This window comes from Peromyscus maniculatus, chromosome X (assembly GCF_049852395.1).
Source record: "Peromyscus maniculatus bairdii isolate BWxNUB_F1_BW_parent chromosome X, HU_Pman_BW_mat_3.1, whole genome shotgun sequence".
NCBI classification, from domain to species: domain Eukaryota; kingdom Metazoa; phylum Chordata; class Mammalia; order Rodentia; family Cricetidae; genus Peromyscus; species Peromyscus maniculatus.
Window position 1 is genome coordinate 116,468,958 of NC_134875.1, and position 21,040 is coordinate 116,489,997.

At 42.2% G+C, this 21,040-nt stretch overlaps 1 protein-coding gene across 3 annotated transcripts in view; it reads right to left on the bottom strand.

Moving 5' to 3' along the window:
* Positions 1 to 21,040, bottom strand: part of Bmx (BMX non-receptor tyrosine kinase) — a 59,672-nt gene that overhangs the window by 37,342 nt on the left and 1,290 nt on the right. For 2 of the 3 annotated variants that reach the window (XM_015992054.3, XM_076562869.1), the window contains exons 2-6: positions 12,707 to 12,853; positions 11,753 to 11,857; positions 9,694 to 9,775; positions 5,710 to 5,829; positions 4,202 to 4,266 (exon numbers count right to left, since the gene is read on the bottom strand). In XM_015992054.3, the coding sequence (XP_015847540.1) occupies positions 4,202 to 4,266; positions 5,710 to 5,829; positions 9,694 to 9,775; positions 11,753 to 11,857; positions 12,707 to 12,853 (519 nt within the window). Of the gene's footprint in view, positions 1 to 4,201; positions 4,267 to 5,709; positions 5,830 to 9,693; positions 9,776 to 11,752; positions 11,858 to 12,706; positions 12,854 to 13,701; positions 13,809 to 21,040 lie in introns of those variants that run through there. The other variant, XM_076562868.1, reaches the window with a different exon arrangement.

The following is a 21,040-nucleotide window of genomic DNA, read 5'->3' on the forward strand; positions in this document are numbered from 1 at the left end:
ACTGATGTACTAATTGAAAGGAAACCTGAGTATTCCTGGCATTTCCTGATGTTTCTACTTTTTAATCTGAATGTGTTTTATGTAGATTGGTTCAGTTTCTGGAAATTTACAAGCTGAGCATATTTGTGTGCTTTTCTTAGTGTACATTATACTTCATTAAAAATCCATTTTGTGTGTATGAACTCTAAATTGGAATTTTTCTTGCATTGTATTTTCCTCTTTTTGTTTCAGGGATATCATTTATTTGAAATTGAAGGTTTACTATCCTAGAACTCCTTGTTATGAAGGATCTCATTGCTGATAAATTCAAAGATGGGTTTTTACCAAAGATAAACACATTATAAAATTCCTCAAATGCAATTGAGCAGACTCACCAAAGGGTTGTTTTCCCTCATCCCCCACACTCAATTCAGAAAATAAACTCTCTACTGAGTCCTGTGGTCAAACACACACACACACACACACACACACACACACACACACACACACACACACACACACACGGGGGAGGGGGAGGGAGAGGGAGAAGAGAAGGGAGAGAAGGGCATTTCTATTCCTTTCATGACACTCTCTTTGGTCTTTGGTTAACTTTAACAGCTTACACTCAAAACCAGCCTTGGACTCACTCAATGAATATTGAGGAAAAGAGTGCCGAAGGATTGTAAAACCCGGAGGGGTTGGGAGGACTGCCGCCAGAGTGTCTTCTGGACATGAAATGGCTGCTGTGCTCATGAGCCCACAGCAGCTGGGGTTGCCTGCAGAAGACCCACCCAAGGCAAGCTGGTCAACATTCCAGCATGGAAGAGGGGCTCCCAAGGTCTCACCTCTAGCAGAGGAGCTCTTGGCAATTAATGGCTACTGAGAGACAGAGGGTCAATTTTCTTTAGGGGTGTGATCCTGATAGGTGGACCGCACTCCAGTAGGTGACCCCACAGTCATGAGTATATGGGCAGCACAAATTGAACTTTGTGTTTTATAATAAATAAATAAATAAATAAATAAATAAATAAATAAATAAATAAATAAATAAGGAGAGGACATGAAGTTGTGGAGAGGATGTGCCATTGGGGGTCCAGGAGGGAGTAGACGGTAGATATAATCAAAACATGTCACACATATGTATGCAATTCTAAAAAGAATAAATAAAAAACATGTTTATAAAAGGACTTGGAACCCTAGGGCCATTGAGTTGTTTGCTGATTTTCCACACATTAAAAAAAAAAAAAACCCTTGCAAGAGATAAGTGTTAGAATTCCTAGCCACTCCCCCATGATAGCACATACACTGGCAAGATGCTTAGTCATCCCAGGGCCTTACGTCCTATGTAATCTGTGCGCTGTGTGATCATGTAATTTGCACACAGTGAGATCGCGTAATCTATGTGCATGAGTGTCATAGCTACATATGCCCATATGCACATGTGCGGGAGAATCTATAAAAGCACATCCCGCTCATCCCTCCACTCCTCTCTTCCTGCACGATCATTCCATAGACCTAAGCACTTCTGTTCCCTTCCCTTAATAAACTCTTGTAGTGGGTTTTGTTGTATGTTGTGGCCCTTCTCATGGAGTAAACAGCACTGCTTAATGAATAACATTGCTTCACTTACTAAATAACAATAAGATTTGATGGTTTCTAGCTCCTAATTTGCCCTCTGTGCTTAGATTTGTTTGAAATAAACTTCAGTGGGAATTATGCTTTTTAAATATAGAATTTAGTGACTGTTAGTAGATGTATCCAGTTCTATGGCCATCATTACAATCTATCCTTGACATATTTCCATCGCTCCTATAAAGTCCCTCCTGTCCTTTTGCAGTCAATCTCTATTTCTGTGCTGATCACAGCCAACGTCAACTGGACATCTGTCTCTGTAACATTGTCTAGTCTAGACATTGTTGTTCGGATCACAGTTGTTTGCTTACTTTGCATGCCAGAGTTGAACCCAGGGTTTTGTGCATGATAGAAAGTGCTCTACTACTGAGCTACCACTCCAGCCCCAAGACTTGTGAGTTTCAAGCAGCAGCAGGCCTGCAAGCAAGTACCCAACCAAGCCCAAACAGCAATGTTTCCAAATACAAAGTAAAAGCTCAAGCAGTCCTACCTATTTCCTAGGACTACTATAATACACTGCCACATGTTTGGTGGGTTAAGATTATGGAAATTCTTCTTTCGCAGTTCTAGAGGTCAAAAGTCCCAATTCAAAGTTCCACCCTGGCCATACTCTCTCGAAGGTTCTAGGAAAGGCATGCCTTTGATGCTCTAGCTTTTGGTGGTAACAAATGTTCCTTGACTTGTGGTATTATAACTCCAGTGTCTGCGTAAGTCTTTACACAGCCACCTCCTCTGTGTATCTATCTCCCTGTGTCCCCTGTCTTACAAAAGCACCAGTCTCCAGCCTCATGGGCCACTCTTGCCCTGCATGATCTCAACCTGACATTTAGCTATCAATTATGTCTACAAATACCTTGTTTCCAAATAATGTCACATTTTGAAGTTCTGTATGGACATGAAATTGGGGAATACTACTGAATATATTTTTTAAATGAGTTATTTTTGTCAGTTGAGTTGATTCAGGAAAATGGTATATAGGTTTTTCTCAGAAAGAGAAAAATAATCAGAACTCAAAACACGCCATGGACCTGAGAGGCCCATTTAAGATGATGTCCTAGGGAAGCTGGAGGCCACTTGAGACACCTCCTAGCATGTGAAAAGGCTACCACCTGCATGGGAATCCCAAAAGTAGAAGGCTATGGTTATCAACAGAAGAAAGGGGTGTGCAATCTGCATATGCTTTAATGATCTAGAGCTGTCCAAGTTTGTTTGTTTTCCTATAGAAAGGCTCCACCCCTGGGAAAAAGTTGTCTAGAAACTGTTTTGAAGGGACTCTGTCTAAATTAAGGTGGAATAACCCAATATAAGGCTTGGGGATTGGCAAATGTGAGGGCTGAGTATCAAGGCATCTTTCCTGTCATAAAGTTCCATTTTGATCTGTCCTCTCAGTAGAAAATTGACACAATTCTCTCATAAGGTAAAGATGTTTGAGAAACTCATGCAGCTGCTATCACTACTGAATCATAATAGGACCATGTATATCTATGTAAGAATATCTGTTTTTCATTATACTCTTGTTACTTGGCTTAACCCTGAAAGGGTCAGAAGGTCCAGTGGTTTCATGATCCCTGCTCCAAAGTAGATACGGTTGATAAAGACCAGAGCAAGGTAAAGGGAAGAAGTTGTAACTTAGAACAAGGTAGCTGTAACAACGGATGGAGACATACTCTGGAGGTTTTTGTTTTTGTTTTAATTGTTGGTTTGCTTTTTTCAAGTCAGGGTCTCACTATGTAGCTCTGGCTATCCTGGAACTAATGCGTTGTTCTTGGAATGTGCTTTTGTGCCCCTCCCAGGTGTAGTAAGTGGGAGTGGGTTTATTTCAGATTACCCAACATCTTCCTTTCGTTATGCAAAGAAGTTTCCAAGCATGGGTTATCCTTGTGACTTGTATACAGTTTAGAGTCATGTGACCTTTGCTCATTGATCTTCTTTAACTGTCAGAGTGCCCTCAGAGTATAAATTGCCTGATGCTCTGAATAAGTTGGCTATCACATGAGACTTTAGTTTGCCTCATTTCAAGGCCCCCACTTCCCAGGCTCACGCCAACTAGAGTGGTAGCATACACTCATGTATGTTGTTCAATTATTGTTACACTGTTCGCAATATCTAGGAAATGGAACATGCATTGGTTTCCATCAACAGATGAACAGATAAGAAATGTGATCCATATACACAATGGAATTTTACTTAGGTGTAAAGAAAGCCAGAATCATGACATTTGCAGGGGAAATAGATGGGAACTGGAAATCATTATGTTAAGTCAAATAAGCCAGTCCCAGAAAGACAAATGCTGCATCTTTTCTCTCATATGGAAAACCTAAATTTAGAATTACATGTGCATGTGCATGTGTGTGTATGTGTGTGTATATGTAGATCATAAAACTAGAACAAGGATAATAAAGGTGGAAGGAGAAAACTTAAGGGAAAATGAGAGGGTAATGGACTACGTGGGACATACATGCAGAATGTGAAAAGGAACCAGTGGAAGATGATGAGAGAGGATGAATTATAACAAAATGTAATGACACATATGTACAAATATTCCAGACTTTGTATGTCAACTTAAAAAATAATTGAAAAATGGACTTACTGCCCTCTCTGGGAAGGTGGGGGCTCTGTGTTTCTCCTCACTGATTGCAATGTGCAGATCAGCATCTGGAAAGCAAAAGCAAATAGAACAAAGGAAACCACCCAGTGCTGGGAAACAAAACATTGAACCAGTCTACATGAACAATACACCAGAGCAACTGAATTCTTGGGCAATGCTCAACTCAAATAGCACTCTTCCAGAGCCAGCAACAGACACATTGCAACGTCTGACTGAAAGTTCAAGTTCCTCTAAAGCCTATAAGCAATGTGTACCTCATCCCCACAAGTTACGAAGAAACCAACACACCGTACAGAGTAGCCAACCACTTTAGATAAATTTTGTAATGATAGCTATCATCATGTTGGCATATGTGATAGTTAAAACTATTACTTAAATCATGTGTTTTGCTATATATTTGAAAAGCAGGGTTGCTCCATGATTTTGTTATTTATAAGAAGAAAGAACTGAGCTTTCTCTGTCTTTCTATCTCTCTGTCTCTGTGTATCTGTGTCTCTGTTTCTCTGTCTCTGTCTCTCTGTCTCTCTCTCTCTCTCGTGTGTGTGTGTGTGTGTGTGTGTGTGTGTGTGTGTGTGTGTGTGCTTGAGACAGGGTCTCAGTATGAGGCTTGGTCTTGCTATATAGCTCAGGTCAGGCTCAAACTATGATCTTCTTGTCTCGGTCTCTTATCAGGATTACAAATCTATGCCACCATGCCTGCCTTTGATTAAAAACAAACCATACATACAACCCTTTCATTTCCTTTATTTTTGTTTTATATACGGGTGTTCTTGGTTGTGTGTGTGTGTGTGTGTGTGTGTGTGTGTGTGTGTGTGTGTGTGTGTAAAACACTTGCATGCAGTGCCCAAGGAGGCCAGAAGAGGGCGTCAGATCTGCTGGACTGGAGTTACAGCCTGCTGGGAAGCACCCTGTAGGTGCTGGGAATCTCACCCAGGCCCTCTCTGGGAGAGCAGCTGCTGCCCTTAACCACTGTGTCATCCGTTCACTTATCAAGTGGGAAAACTAGCTGTTTGATCCATGGGAATATGCTCGGCACATTTTACTTCTGAGGAGTTTGCTTTAAACTAGAAGAATTATGAGAGGTATTAATGGGTCATTACTTGGTCCATGTTTTTAATTTCTTGTTAAACTGTTTTCATAAAGTATATTTTGATCATATTCTCTTTCCCTTTCCCCAACTCCTCCCGGTGCTACCCACCTCCCTACCCATCCACGTTCATGTTTTTTTTCTCTCTGTGTTTGTTTGGTGTGATTTCAATTTTAAAAACATTTCTCACGGAAGGAAAAAGGGCGTATATTGAGGAAGTATGATTCAACTGACACTGAAATTATATTTCATTTTTCAGCATAGCATCCACAAAGCTGTGTTACTATGATGCCAATCAATATGATATATTTTGTTTCTGGAAAACGGATCTAGTATTGGGCAGGCTTGACCTAGTGGGTCCCCTCCCCATCTGAGGTCCAGCGCAACAGGGAGTCACACATACATGCTTCCCAGAGGGTACATCCTGGGGCTGCTTTACAGCTCTGCTGGCAGCATAGGAACTTCCCGTCCACGAAGAAGCCGCTGTGGTACTTGATAAGCAGGTAGGGGTTGCCCCGTATCTCTGAAGGGCGGATAGGAAGGACACAAGAGAAGGAGACAAGATATCAGCAGACACCGACTGGCCCAAGAGAAGGATGCAGTAAGTAAATACTATCATCTCAGTACAATGACAGTCTCATTCACCAGAAACTGAAGGAAGACCCGGGGTCTACCAAAGCAGCTGTCTTTCACTCGGAAGTTAACAAACCCAAGGAATAAACAGAAACCACAGCACAATCCACAGTCTAACCACAGCATAATAATGAATCATTCTGACACGGAAGAGTTAGGAAAAATGCATACGTTGGCCAGCTTGCCATGAAGATTTTATAATACGCCTGTAAAGGTCCTGAATGTTCTTTGGTGGCAGATGTAGGCTGGATTGTAGGGCTAGATCTTAGGAAAAAGGAGACTTTCGGACAACTTGTACTTACTGTGGGTTTCACTTGAAAAGGTTTCAGAGGTACAGTAAGAATTGTGCAGCCTAGCCCAGCCTCCTGCCACCCTTCCCTTAGCCCTGCCGGTGTTAACTATATTGTTTTGTTGCTTCTTCCTCTTCCTTACACACATCATTGTTGTTCTCAGAATTTGTCGTTATTATTCACTTAGTAATTTAGAGTGAACAGCAGGTATTTGGCTTGAATGATGTCACCCGTAAATATTTCCCCACACAGCTTCTATTTCCAATGGTTTTTATTCTCTTACCTAACTATAAAGCCAATTGTCAAATTCGGGAAATTGAATATATATTTTATATTTGATTTTCTCTAATTGTTCCAATAATGTTCTTTAAATGACGTATTGTTTCTGCTCAAGTTCTTATCCAGTATTATGTATGAAATTTAGTTGTTTTGTTGTCTTTGACCTAGAAAAGTTTCTCATCTTTTCTTTGTCTTTCATGATTTTGACATCCTTACTCTAAGGAATAAATAATTTGGGGGTAAGGGGTGGGAAACTATCTTTTTATTTTTAGACAAAGTCTCTTATATACAAATCTAGTCTTGCCTCACCATGTAGCCAAAACTGACATTGAACTCTTGACTCTCCTGCCTCCACCTCCCAAATGCTGGGACTAGAGGAGTCTGCCACCACACCTCGCTAGGATGTATGCGAATTAGAAAAGAGGAGCTAAGGGTGCAGCCTGCGGGTAGGGCTCCTGCCTAGCATCCACCAAGTCCTGGGCTCCATCTCCAGTACCGGAAAAACAAACCATGAGAATAAGGCGGTGTCAAGTAAAACAAATTAAATTCTAATTTTGGAATACAGTGCTGTATCTGCAAGAAATTAGCATCTTTTGAAATACAGCAGACAGAGAAACCTACAAGGGTTTAGTGGAGAAGAGCTCAGGAAGCATCTTTAGGTGTGTGTGTGTGGAGGGGGGGGGCTGGTTCTATGTATCACTTCAACTCTTCCTTCTTGATTTTACGTTCATCTAGAAAACTCCTAACTTGGAACCCAGAGAGTCCTAGTCCTCCTTTATTAACCTGACTTAAGGAATAATAATTAATATTGTGCTGGGTTACTGATGGAGTATAAGATATTATGCATAAATCTTTGGCCTCAGATAGTTCAGTGAAAAGTGGGTTTTAGTAATGACATTCATTTAATACAACTCAAGTTCAGTGTAGCTGAAAATGCCAGCACCCAAGAAAAACTTCACTAGTGAGCATTAAAGGTAAATTATTACAGAATGAATTAAGATTATAAAATGTTAATTTCTGAGTTTAGGCCCAAATGACCATAGGAATGCCCCGGGCATATTGCATGTTTTCTTGCTGTCTAAGCTCTTGCTCTTTAATGTGTCAAGATTTCCAATCGAAAGGTTTTAATTTCCTGAGTAACTAATCCTCCAACCACATCCTGAAGTCCACATTGCAACAATCCCAATACTTAATGGTGATGTTAAAAAATTGTGTGTGACTTTATGCATTGTTCCTCACATGCATTGGTGCATCTACACACCCCTGAGAGGTGGCTGTTCTTGCTATCATGACTCTTACAGAGTTGAATAGACTGTTATAGTTTAAATTGGTAAGAGTTTGTAGGGGGAAATATTTAAATGAGAGAACCTTTGTCTTCCCACAGCAAGTTAGTTTTTGTTAACTTGATAACAATCTCACCTACCTTGTCTATCCTCCAGCACAGAGACTGGAGAAAACAAACACGGATACTGGTTTTCAATGTCTATTGTACATAGAGATAGATAGGAGCCCTATTTCTGAGAAACATGTTCACATGAACAAAAGTTTTCAGCAGGGGCCTTCTAAGACAGCTTAGAACCTTCCAGGAACCTGTAAGAATGGTAAAACAGAAAGCTAGAAGGAACCTGCGTCCCTGACATCCTCAAATGCCTGCCCAATCCCAAGACTGTTTGCCTTCTTCTCCCTGGGGGAGAGAAAGCGCAGATAGGTTTGCTCCAGTGATTGCTTGACATCTTGTTTCCTCCAGTCCAAAGCACTGCTACCAGGCACACACTTTTCTGTTGTGCATACAGCAGCACTAGGAAAGGAGACAATGCAGTTTCACCAGGGCCCAAGAGACGTGGTGTTGCTTGTCTCTTCATTCTCCTTTTCTGTCCATAAACCATCACAAGTGTTACCCCACAGCCTGGACAACACGTGTAGTCTCAGAAAGTCCCACAAATGCAGACACAGATGCTAAACAAGAGCTGAATACAAGGAGTATCTATATGACAACTGAGCCCTAGAAGGTTCCCCCAAAGATGGCTGCTTGGGAAGCAAAACCTTAGGGCTCCTTCTGGAAGCCCCATTATATCCACAATGGCTTATGTGTAAGAGGATATTTTAATATATTTTAGAATTGCTCATACATGGAATTGCTATAGGAGAAAAGGAATATGCTCCTCATTTTACAAGTCAGGAAAGGCCCAGATGTGTTATATAAAACAGATAACACGGCAAGCAGGTTTGCCTGGCTCTGGTAGCGGTACCCGTCTCACTTCATTGAGATGATTGTGGGTAATGAGAGAAGCTTCTCTCCCTAATGAGCACTTCACCACGCCACAAAATAGATTGCTAAGTCCTTTTCCATAAGGGGAAAGTGAAGAACTGTATAGGAAAGGATGTATTTGCATCGATGTGGGGTGGGTATGTGCAATTGGAGGGGTACTGAGATAGTGCCATAATCTAAAACATAAACATAAAGGATAAAGATAAAATCTTCCTCTGTCTAGGATGTTAAAATCTGAAGCTACACCAGTAGAGTCACTGATTTGAGTTACATGTTATCCTTACAACATGACTCTTTTGAAAACAAAAAGATTGCAGAGGGAAATATCATGGTGCTAAATTAATAACAACAATTCTCTCCCTTGTTACCACAGCAGCTGAAAAAAATACGAATAAAATCGTCATTAAATCTTCAGTTTGAGGCAAAAATATAGTGACTTAGCTTGCAATATTGTGACTTAAAAAGTCGGGTTTAGGTGATTATATTTTGAGACTCCCATGAACAAAGTCTGTGGCATTTGTCTGTTTTCTTTTAAACTTGTGTGGAAAATGAAATAAATAATACCCCTGCCTATAGTTGTCAAGAGGAGTCTGTAACAACATGCGACATGTGCGTGATAGAGGAGCTGGCAAGTGGAAAGTGCTCAGTACTATTAGCGCTGCGCCTGTGAACTTTGGAAATACAGTCCCAACAGGACGTTAAACGTCGGAGGAAGCACAGCTGGTCTACCTCCCTCCACCCCCTCCACCTCCTGCCGGGGAAGACACAATAGCGCCTCTGTGCTGGGTGGGAACGCAAAGGTGATCCCGAGGCTTCCTGCCTGTAACCCTGAGAAGGCCAAAGCAAGCTCCAACACAGCCCACCGCCTGAGCTTGAGAAGACAACAGTTCAAGCCTTCATTGTGGCATCTCGTTACCTTTTTGCAGTGCTCTCAACCACTGAGTTCGGCTCTCTTCGTTTGATGCATAGACATAGAGAAGCCCATCTTTATACACAATCTGGAAAGGAAAAAAAAAAAGCAATGAATTCTGATACAAGTGGTTCATGGTTCAGTCTCATATACCTGTGAATGTTTATATTATCAGAAATAAACCCTTTTTCATATAACATATACTAGCTTTGGAATTATGTGAAAAAACTACAGGTTTTTAAAAAAATCTTCCATATCTAAATGTGTTTTTATGTCAGAACTGGGAAAAATCATAGCAATGATCCATGGAACAGTGGTGAATATTAAAGCCTCATTTAGGGTGCTTTGGACTAGAAAGTATTATAATATGATAAATTACATATTTCTTAGGCCTACTCTGGTCCATCTTTCTAACCAGTATGCAATTCCTTTTGTAATTAGAAATTAGAAAATCTTTCACTTCTGTATCCTTAAAAGCTGTTTCCAGAGATGGCATGTCCTTTCCTTCGCTGTGCCTTATTGGGTAGTTGCCCCACATTCTGGTCAGTTTTCAGTTTATGTTTACAATCAGGAAAGCTATGTCTCCTTGTTATGTCAGTCTGTCACACATCACGCAGCACCTCAGACACTCCACACTAGGTGTTTTCTTATCCCTCCTGACGATTGTTTATAGGGCTGGAGAGATGGCTCGGTGGATGAGGAATGCAGGGCCCGCTCGGGTGCAAGCCTGTAAGTCCACTGCTCTGGAGGTCACAGACAGGAAGATTATTGGGCTCCAGGGTCAGTAGGAGATCCAGTCTGGAGGGAATAGGTGGAGAGTGACAGAGAAGAACACCCCGTGGCTTCTTGCCTGCACATGCAGGACACCCCATGTCCTCTTCTTACAACCACAAGCATATATGCCTGCCCTGGTCTGAAAATTACAATGCCCTCTCCAGCTCAGGCTTATTTTACAACTGGAAAACAACACATACCACTTATGAAAGATCTTCTAGAAGCTGGGCTCATCCTACTTTAATATTTTTACTTTTATTTATATATGATATATATATCAGTATATATTATATATATCATATATATTATATATATATCATATATATGAGTATGCCGTTTTTCTAGCAAATGAGCAACTATACTCAGACATAAGCTGTGATATATCTTTATGGCTATTCAAATGCAAGTAGTGGGCTGGGAGGTCTGTAGGCAAACCTTTGTGGCTTTGCGTAGCCTCTGTGTTCCTGCTGTGTTTGAGGTTGCCTCCATGGGCACCCTCTTCCTTGGTTTTCCCCAACTGGCTGATCGTTTTGTAGTCTGTCTGATTCAGCTCAAGCCCCTTCACAAAGGCATTCTTTGTAGCATGGGAATGTTTGAAATTCTTTAGAGAGATGGCTCAGAAGTAAGGCTGCTTGCCACCAAACTTGATGACTTGATTTTGATTCCCTGAACCCACATGGTGGAAGGAGAGAATTGACTCCTACAAGCTGTCCTCTGACTCCACATTCATGCTGTGGCATGTGGGAGCATGTGTACACACACACACACACACACACACACACACACACACACACACACGGAGGGGGGGAGACACCCCCCCACTAAACAAATAAAGATGAAAAAGAAAGAATTCTGCGATTCTAGGGGCTGTCAAGACACCTAAGTGGTTAAGAGCACTGACTACTCTTCCAGAGGACCTGGGTTCAATCTGCAGCACCCACATGGGAACTATTTTACCATCTCCTTGGAGACAAGTCAGGGCAGGGTTGGAACTCAATCCTGCATAGCTTCCTACTTGCAGTTACCCAAGAGAGAGACACCCCACTAAGTTCCATAAAAGCGATGGGTAGAGCTGAAGCAGGTCACACCCCAGTAGTTTACACTCTCATTTTGCTTCCCCTCCCTCTAAGGGAAGCAGATCAGCCAGGAGGATTCTGATAAACCGCCAACGCCCACTTGGGAATATCCCAAACACGATCATCCTCTCAAGGGATCATTTTGCAATCTTGTTATTTTCCTGGGCATAGGAGCTAATACTAGAAAATAATAGAGAAACCATCCCCCTTTTTACCTGAAACGGGTACTGTCTCTCCACAGGTGTCTGCTCCTCGAGGTTGACTTTTTCCACACATCGGATTTTCTTAATTTCTATCGATCCCTTTCTGCTTCCTCGTTTCTGAATTCAATAGCAAACCAGAAGCTATGTCATGCTGGTGTGTCACAGTGAGCAGGGAAAAGCGTATAGCTAAAGTTAATGTCTGGAGGGAGAAGAAGGGGTGTGGAAGCCAACGGAGATGCATGTCCTGGGGCTCCATGGCTGTCACAGTCATATTTCTAAACTATGCACACATGCTTCTCCAAAAGCAAGTATCTGAGTGACAGTTCACAATCTTAGCTGAGAATCATGTAATTTTTTTCCCCAAACCACCTGCCGAGTGGTTAATAGAGAAAGCAAGGTTTAATGGCATGAAGCAGCTTCACGTTGTTTCCGTTTTCTTGACGGCATTTTGGTTTGTCTGCCATGATCAAGTTCTCAATGGCACAGGGCTGTTGTTATTTCCGCTACTCTTTCAAGGCAGCATTCCTCACCCTCAGCACTGTTACTAACATTTCAGGATGGATAACTCTTTGCTGTGGCGTATGACCTGTGAGCTGTAGGGGATTTTAGTAGTAGCCTCAGTCTCTATCCATTGGATGCCAGAAACGCTTACCCTCCTGCCCCCAGAACTAGAGACTGCTGAGGTATCTCTCATCATTGTCCATGTCTCTCAGGCAATAAAAAAAATTACTCAAGCTGAGAAGCACTGTTTTAAAGACGTATTGTGATTGGTCTTAGTAAAATGAGGTCCCAATCCTTTTTCTTGAATCATCATACTTTGGTTAAAGAGAGACAGTGTAGCACATTGATACAAGCTGATCTTTACTCTTAGCTAAGAAACTTGCTATTCTTTCATTATGATCAAGTACTTTGTGGAGACTCGGGAAAAAATAATAACTAGCACAAAAGAAGGAAGGAAAGCCTTACCATTTTGTCATATTCGTAGTAGGAAAGGCTTGTTTTGGTTAAAACAAAAAGGCGCTCCTTGTAATTATTGGGTGACATTTTCTTCTTTTGCTGTGACCTTTTGAGAAGCAGTTCTTCTAGAATAGACTTGGTATCCATGTTGTCGTCCTAAAGAAAAGAAAAGAATTAAAATGATGGCGGTATCTAGCTAGGTTCGGGGAGAATGAACGTGCCAACTTCTAAAAATAAGACTGATTTAGGATTATAGAATAGACCACACACCACTCATAGTTTTCTGCGGCTTTTGTCCTGAGTTCGGAAGTATGTGGGTTTTCTATAGCATTTTATTCCTTTCCCGATCCTTGTCTCACTCTGTATCATAGTCACCATCTTTGCACACATCCATTCTATACACATCTATTGAACTGAATAGGAGAGAGTAAAATCTTTTAAACTGCTCTTCAGGAAGCTCACCATGTATTAAGTAACTCATCAACTGAAATTTCCCTCCATGCCTGTGGCCAGTGGTTTCGCCATATTATCCAAATCACCACAAAACACTGGTATCATTGTAAGGGACATTCAGCACCCCGGAATATGACTGGGTCTTCTGACATAAGGGATTCAGATATGATCGACAAGATCAAGATTAAATCAAAGGAAGAAGGGGGTGGAAAGGCAACCAAAAAGTTGACAAGGAGATTCAAAAGGACAGCAGACCGAGCACATTGACAAAGGAGAACCTTTTCACTCCCCAGCTATGGAAAACACCTAAAACTTAAGGTATTTAAAGAGAAAAGGAAATGCATCGATTCTCTCCTTCCACTAAGACACGACAGTTTTAGCTCTCTCTGCGCTATCAGGTCTGATTAGAAAAGAAGAGATGTTAAGCCGTGGGCCTCAGAGACAAACTTCCTGTTCCTCTTTGCTTTGTGAGAATGCACCATTATTTAAAATCAGGTTCCCAGTCCTTCTGATCTATCTTTGATGCTCTGAAGATAATTAAGTTTACTTACCTCAAACACTGTGGAGCTGGAGTCGACGTTTGGGTCTTAACTTTAACTCTCACGCTGTAAGCAAAAAGTTACTGCTCTGAGGCACCATCTCTCATGTTCTCCCTGACTATGCCAGGGCCATGCATTAAAAGAGAAAATATTTGCATCCTATTAACACTCTTGATCAGGAAGCACCAGCACAGACATTGTTTCCTCAGGATGGAGGCAGGTGCAGGCGCAGAAGCAAGCCCCGCCGGTCACTAGCACGTCCTTCCTACTAGCCCAGGAGTGTGCCACAGCAGGTAGTAGATAGACAGGGAGACCAAAAACACAGCTAGGATTCAATAAGTCACCACCAGTCCTGCCTCCTGACATAGACCACACAACTCTAAAAGTGGGAATTAAGATCAACAGCTCTTTAAATTTATGTACCTAGGTCAGGAGACTATGACTATTGAAAACGTTCTCAAGGGCATGGAGGAGTTGGGGGAGGGGAAAGAATATGACCAAAATATGACAAAAATTAAGTTAAAATTCTTTTAAAAGATGGAAAATACCAGGCATAGTGGCACATACCTTTAATCCTAGCACTTTAATCCAAGCACTCGGGAGGCAGAGGCAGGCAGATAGATCTCTATGAGTTTGAGGCCAGCCTGGTCTATATATCGAGTTCAAGGGCAGCCAGGGCTATGTAGTGAGACCCTGTCTTCAATTTCTTTCTTTCATTTTGTTTTGTTTGTTTGTTTATTTATTGATGTTTTATTTTGAGACAAGGTCTCAATATGTAGCTTTGGCTGTCCTGGAACTCACTCTGTAGACCAGGCTGAACTCGAACTCACAGAGATCCGCCTGCCTATGCCTCTCCAGTGCTGGGATTAAAGGTGTGAGCCACCACCACTGGGATTAATTTTTTTTTTAAGAACAAAAGCAGGTGTAGTTTCTTTTGAGCAGTGTGGACACTGGTTTCTTTGCCTGGGGTTGGATGACAGGGCAGAGGTGAGGTTGGGGTACAGGTGGCAGGACCTGAGTAAGGAGGTGTCACACCTCCCTTCTGCCTCTCTGCCATTGAAACTTCCACAGGTTTTCCTTCCCTGGTAAGATTATTTCCTATATCCAGAGTCTATGGCAACAAGAGACTATTCTTGAAAATGCATGGAAAGGCCGGGCGGTGGTGGCGCACGCCTTTAATCCCAGCACTCGGGAGGCAGAGCCAGGCGGATCTCTGTGAGTTTGAGGCCAGCCTGGACTACCAAGTGAGTCCCAGGAAAGGCGCAAAGCTACACAGAGAAACCCTGTCTCGAAAAACCAAAAAAAAAAAAAAAGAAAATGCATGGAAATGATGAAGTGGTAGTTTTAGAAGTTATAGACGCTTTGCAGGGTAACCAAACACTAGGCATAGTTGCAGTATACTTTCATATCATGCTCATAATTCTACATTAAAAACATTAAAAGCTCTGCCCAATTTTCTCACATGTGTGCAGCTAAAGCAGTATTCCTCAAGGCCACCTCCTGCCTTAGCAGATCTGATCAGAGCAGAGTTTTAAACAAACAGGCTTCGTGTCTGGGGTAGGATGTAGTTTTTCCCAGCACTGCAGATGATCATTTGCATACTGTGATCTTTATCGAGATTTCATGCACTTCACATTAAAGATGGGGCTGGAGGAGGTTTTATACAGAGCATTAAGAAGAATAACAAAATCCTCCATGTACTAGGGGGAAGAGCAGGAAGTAGAAAGGAAGGCTGTCAGGCCTCCAGTTACATTCTACAATAAATTTCTAAGAGTTTACCATCCTTCTGCAGCAGACGAGGTATAACTAGTCAAATTTCAGCATCATGGTTCATTTAAACCTGTCTTTTGTGAATGTTTGTTTTCTTCACTTAAAAAAAAAATCACACGATACGTGTTTATTCTACAGAACTGAAAACTCAAGCAGGCCAAAGGAAAAGACAAACATCTCTCTAGATTCTTTCCTTTTCAGATACGTAGGCATACATGCTTACTACTGTTCATGAGGATCTGTCATGTACAATTCGCAGGTACCAGGCATTTGGAGTCATGTGTCTCTGAAATTCGATTCATGAGGGCCAGGCCTTCAAGGCTAGGGTCTTTAAGGTGGACTCTCAGGTCCTTTACAGAGCAGAAGAGCCCTGTTTTGATGAGTCACAATTTTGCCATCACCCGATTATTTCTTCTAACAAACTAGCCTGGTCTGTGGCCAGTGCTGGGCCTTCCCTTCTCCCTCTCCCCATTCCTTCCCCTCCATGGACTTCTCTAGCTCCAGGGTCTCGGTCTAACAGCCCTGGCCTTGTGAGCACTGAGCTCATGTACACGCACAGAATTCAAAATAAAAGAAATCTTTTTTGAAATAAGGAGTTTGATTGTGGTGTTCTCCCGCATTCATGCCTAGTTTTTATTTGGCCTCAACTCCCCTCCCCCAATTCACCCCCTTGCATTCCTGCACATAGAGTCAGAGCTCCCCTTTGTCTCCCCCTCCCTTTAGACCTCTTCCTCTTCTTTCATAGTCTCCTTTCTAATCTCGTGGCCTACACATATGTATGTGTCCATTTCTACACACATGGACATAGAAATTTCAATCTAGATTTTGCATGTAAGAGAAATATGGTATTTGTCTGAGTCCGTCTTATTTCTTTCAACCTCCAGTTTTATCATTTTTTCTGCAGATGTTGTAATTTCATTCTTCTTTACAGCTAAATCGAGGTCCTAACTGAAGGAAGGCCTGTGGGCCCACTCTCTACAGGAAGGGATACTTGATGAATTTTTAGAAATGCAGCGTCCCCTCCTTCATATTGGGACAGCACTTGAAGAGGGCTCAGGTACTCCTGTTGACTCAAAGGTCTGTTCAGTGACCCGCAGCACCTGCTATGGCCACCATCATTGAAAGGAAGTTCAGGTAGGAAGCAAAAGCAAAAGAAGACTCTTTCACACTACGCTGACACAGGAAACCTGCTTAGTATTAAACAGAAATCTATTTCCATACAGGAGTGGGTGGGATCTGGCTGGACTCTCATAATGCCACCCACATAGAATAGAAACATCCATTTGCTTACCAAATAGTCCATGCTGCCTATTTCCATAAGCATATCAAACTACACAAAGGGGAGGTAAAACCAAAACCCAACAAACATAAATACAACGAAACCAGAAACTATCGTGCTATTAATTACATACATAAAAGCTGCATGTTGAATTTGTATGGCTCATAGTCACATGGTTATTGAAGATTCACAAGGAAATGATCTTGTGAGAGTAAGTACAATGTGGTAGTTGTAGTTGGCAGGCCTGACCGACCTTCAACCCAAAGGATGTCTGACACTGAGTGCCTGCAGGGTTCCAGAAACGAAAGTCACCTTTCCATGACCCTGAGTGACAATAAATATATGTGAGATAGGTTTCATGACTAAATGATAGATATGTAAGGGTGTTCGTTATGCAGCAGTAGACTCCAAAGGTTCAAAGATTATATGATTGCCGTTTGCTGGCTGTAGCGCCTGGACCAGGCCCTTTGCTCTTCTGTTTTACTGTCCTGATTCGTAAAATGAGATCTGTTAGAGCCCTCTTGCATGAAGCCACTTAAATGAAAAACCTGGCGTGCTATGGGCAGGAAAGTCAAGGTTTCAAAAAGAACTATATGGGATGAAAGAACTCAGTAGAGCCCATTCATTTTACTATAAACAGCCTGAAGAAGGAAAAATTGAAAAGAAAAAGATTATTTTATTTTAAAAATTGTGTGTGTGTGTGTGTGTGTGTGTGTGTGTGTGTGTGTGTGTGTGTGTAGATAGATATGCACTTGTGAGTATGGGTGCCATTGTAGGATCCCCGTGGAGCTGGAGTTGCAGGCAGGTGTGAGCCATCTAATGTGGATTCTGGAAACCCAGTTCAGGTCCTCTGCCAGACCAGTACAGTGTACACTCTTAACTGCTGAAACTTCTCTCCAGACACAAAAGAAAAAAAAAATCATGAAAGTTATTATATGATGGGGGACACTGAAAATAACCTAGAAGTACACAAAAACACTTTAGTAATAATAATTCTTGCCGACATTCAAGGGCTCATTGTATACCGGGCACAATTTAGGACATTTCAGAAATGTTTATTTGTTGGTTATAATCACCCTGGGTGATGGGGTATGACACAGAGCCATGCACACCTTAGGAATAGGCTACTGGATCTCCATCCTATTAGGCATGTCCTGGCACAACTAATCCTGTGCCAGGCCAGTTTTCAAAACTTCTATCCTGTAACAGTCCTACCGTAGAGTATATTGTAATTTCAGTCCCTACTTACAGGTGACGAAGCGGCAATAGAAAAACAAATGGCCCAGTTGTAATTTACATTATATTGGTAAATTGTCAGGTGCTGTTCAAGCTTATTAAAAGTGGGTTCTGAGAGTCAGTTGATCTCCTCTGTCTCATATTCAAGCATGTTTTATCTAGTGTTCTCCAAACTCCCTGTCCTGAGTCAGGCTGGCTCCCTGGCTCTGTAACAGAAAGAGGGGAAAACTGTAAGCAACAAAGGGTATTGACACACACCTTTAATCCCAGTACTCAGGAGACAGAGGCAGACAAATCTCTGAGTTTGAGGCCAGCCTGGTCTACAGAGTGAGTTCCAGGACAGTCAGGGTTACACAGAGAAACGCTGTCTCGAAATACCAAACAAAACCAACCAAACAAACAAAAACTTGTGTCCTCGAAAATAGCTAAAAGATAAACGACTTCCAACAGAGGTTACCATTGTTTATCTCAAGGTATAAAAATCCCTGCAGTGGGACTGGGAAGCCAGAAGCTCAGAGGGAAGACTCTCAATGAGAAACTCCAGTCGCTTTTTGCTAGATGTTAGCCTCCAATCTGATGCTGCCACCTTCGTTTGCTCTCTCCACTGGGCTACTCCACTTGGCCCTGTTGGCTGTTGTGAAAACCAGGCTTGCTGACGTTTTGCTATCTATCTATAATTTGCTTCTGTCTATCTGCCACTGGCTATTTCTTCATTTTATTTGTTTGTTTGCTAAATTCTGAAGAAACACACTCATTCGAAACTGCAAATACAGCTATCGTAGATCATTCTCGAAACTACGCAGAACACCAAGTCACACTGCTAATGTGTTAGAACAGGGATTTGAATTCTTGTTACTTAGCTCCACAGTCCACATTCTTGATGAGGATACCAGTGATAGAAAAGAACATGGCCATTGTGCGATCTAAAACTGAGACGACTCTAACCTAAACACAAGAAGCAGCCACTGGATGTGAAAGCTTAGAGTAACCCTCAAAATCACTTTTACTAATGAAATAGGGAGCCATAACATCGTAAGCAACTTTGCCCAAACTACTAACCAATAGCCAGGGAGCTAGATTCTTCTGTCTTGCCTTCGACATGTTCATACCATGGCACTGGACATACTCAGAAATAACTGGGCATGGTGGCACACGCCTTAATCCCAGTACTCAGAAAGCAGAGGCAGGAGGATCTCTGTGAATTCCAGGCCAGCCTAGTCTACATACTGAGCTCCAGGCAAGCAAAGGCTACATACACAGTGAGATCCTGTCTCAGAGAGGGAAGGCCAGAGTGAGGGAGGGGCAGGGAGAGAGACAAAGAGACCCACACAGCACGAGCGCACACACACACACACACACACACACACACACACACACACACACACACAGAGAGAGAGAGAGAGAGAGAGAGAGAGAGAGAGAGAGAGAGAGATCTACATTCAACACATTCAACCAAAGCTACTGCCACCTTAATAAGGCACACTATTGAGGGAACTAAACATAAATATTGGTCTAATGAAACCAATGCAAGGGACCTTTCAAGAGAACTCTCAGAAACACATGACTTGGAAATAATCATTCAGCAGGCTCCCTCAAAGCAGTGTTAAATAGTAAAACTCTAGGCTAGGGTGCAGTATGGGAGAGGTAAAGAATACTTGTCCACCATGTGCAAGGCCCTGGGTTTCATCCTTGGCTCTAGAAAAACAGAATCTATAGATGGATTATAACCCACCTTTTGAATACTGGTAAAAGAAATATGCAGCCTTGAAAGTGGGAGTAAATGGCAAGTAGTGAAGGAGGGGAGGAGGAGACAGGAAACGATGAGATGCATTAAATGTGTCCAGTGAACAGCTCTGCTAATGGAAAACTATTTCCTGAAACGTTCAAGATGGTGTTTTTAAGGCTTTTAAGGCTTTGTTCTTTAGAATGGAGAGCCGGGGCGGCAGTTCCTTACCCTTTACTTGGTTCATTGTGTTATTTTACATGCCATTTAGCTATAGATTTTGACTGATTGGTTGGCGCTAAGTAGCAAAGTGATAAAGGTATTGGATGGGCAGTGGAGAGAAAAGACTGGGCAGGATCGGGCAGGGGTTGGAAAGAGAAACTAGACATCCCTGTGACAACTTTAATCGTCAAATATTTGCCCAAGGTCCTGTTTATCTTTCTGCTAAACAACTGAATACAATCCAATGGCAAGCTTACACCAGACCAAGAAGTATAATTCAGAATCAGGTGAAGTGGCTGAACAAAGCTTATGATGCTGCCTCTCAGCTCCATAGAACCCAAGTCCCTGTTTCCCACGGTACTGTGTAGGCCAGAGAGCTGCAGTTGATCTTGGCTCGAAATAGACAGAAGCAGTAATGTCAACACTCACATCCTCAGCATTTTGGAAAAGCATGCTTTAACTGCTCTGAGATAAGCTTATGAAAACAAGGCATCTAGGGAGATTTTATTCTCATGAAGAGAGAATTCCAGTGCTATTTCTGTTGGCGATCATATTTGCTTTGCACATGAATTCATCTTCTGTGCCTTCTAGAGCATTTCTAAGCTGGGTTTTCTTATTCTGAGCAACCTGTTCTTTGTTTTGCCTCCCTCAGGGGAACTCCCTCTGGGCATCTTCCTCAGGAGAAAAGTCAGAAGTGGTAAATCGATCAGCTGGCATCCATTTAGCATTTATTACTGTGCAGTGCCCTAGGCAAAAGCGTCACATATGGCCGGGTTCAAATCCTGCATGTGTCTCTACGCAACCTGACCCGTTACCCAACCCTGCCAAACCTCAGCTTCCCCATCTGTCAAAGGAGTCAAAACAATAGCTGTCTTGAAGGGTTTCAGAAGTCATGAGAAAATGGCAGGGCAATGCCCCGCACCTTAGGAGCTGTGCTTTCTCTGGGCTGCGTGGTACTTACGTAGACAAATAGACCACAGCACAGTCAGAAGACTGGATGAAGGCAATGACATGCTCCTCAAAGATAAAGTTTCCCTTCTTATGCCTCACCCCCAGATTTTTTTTAATGGATTCCAAGCAGCAGTTCCTTGAGTTTGTTACAGGCCCTATCTGGGAACTAG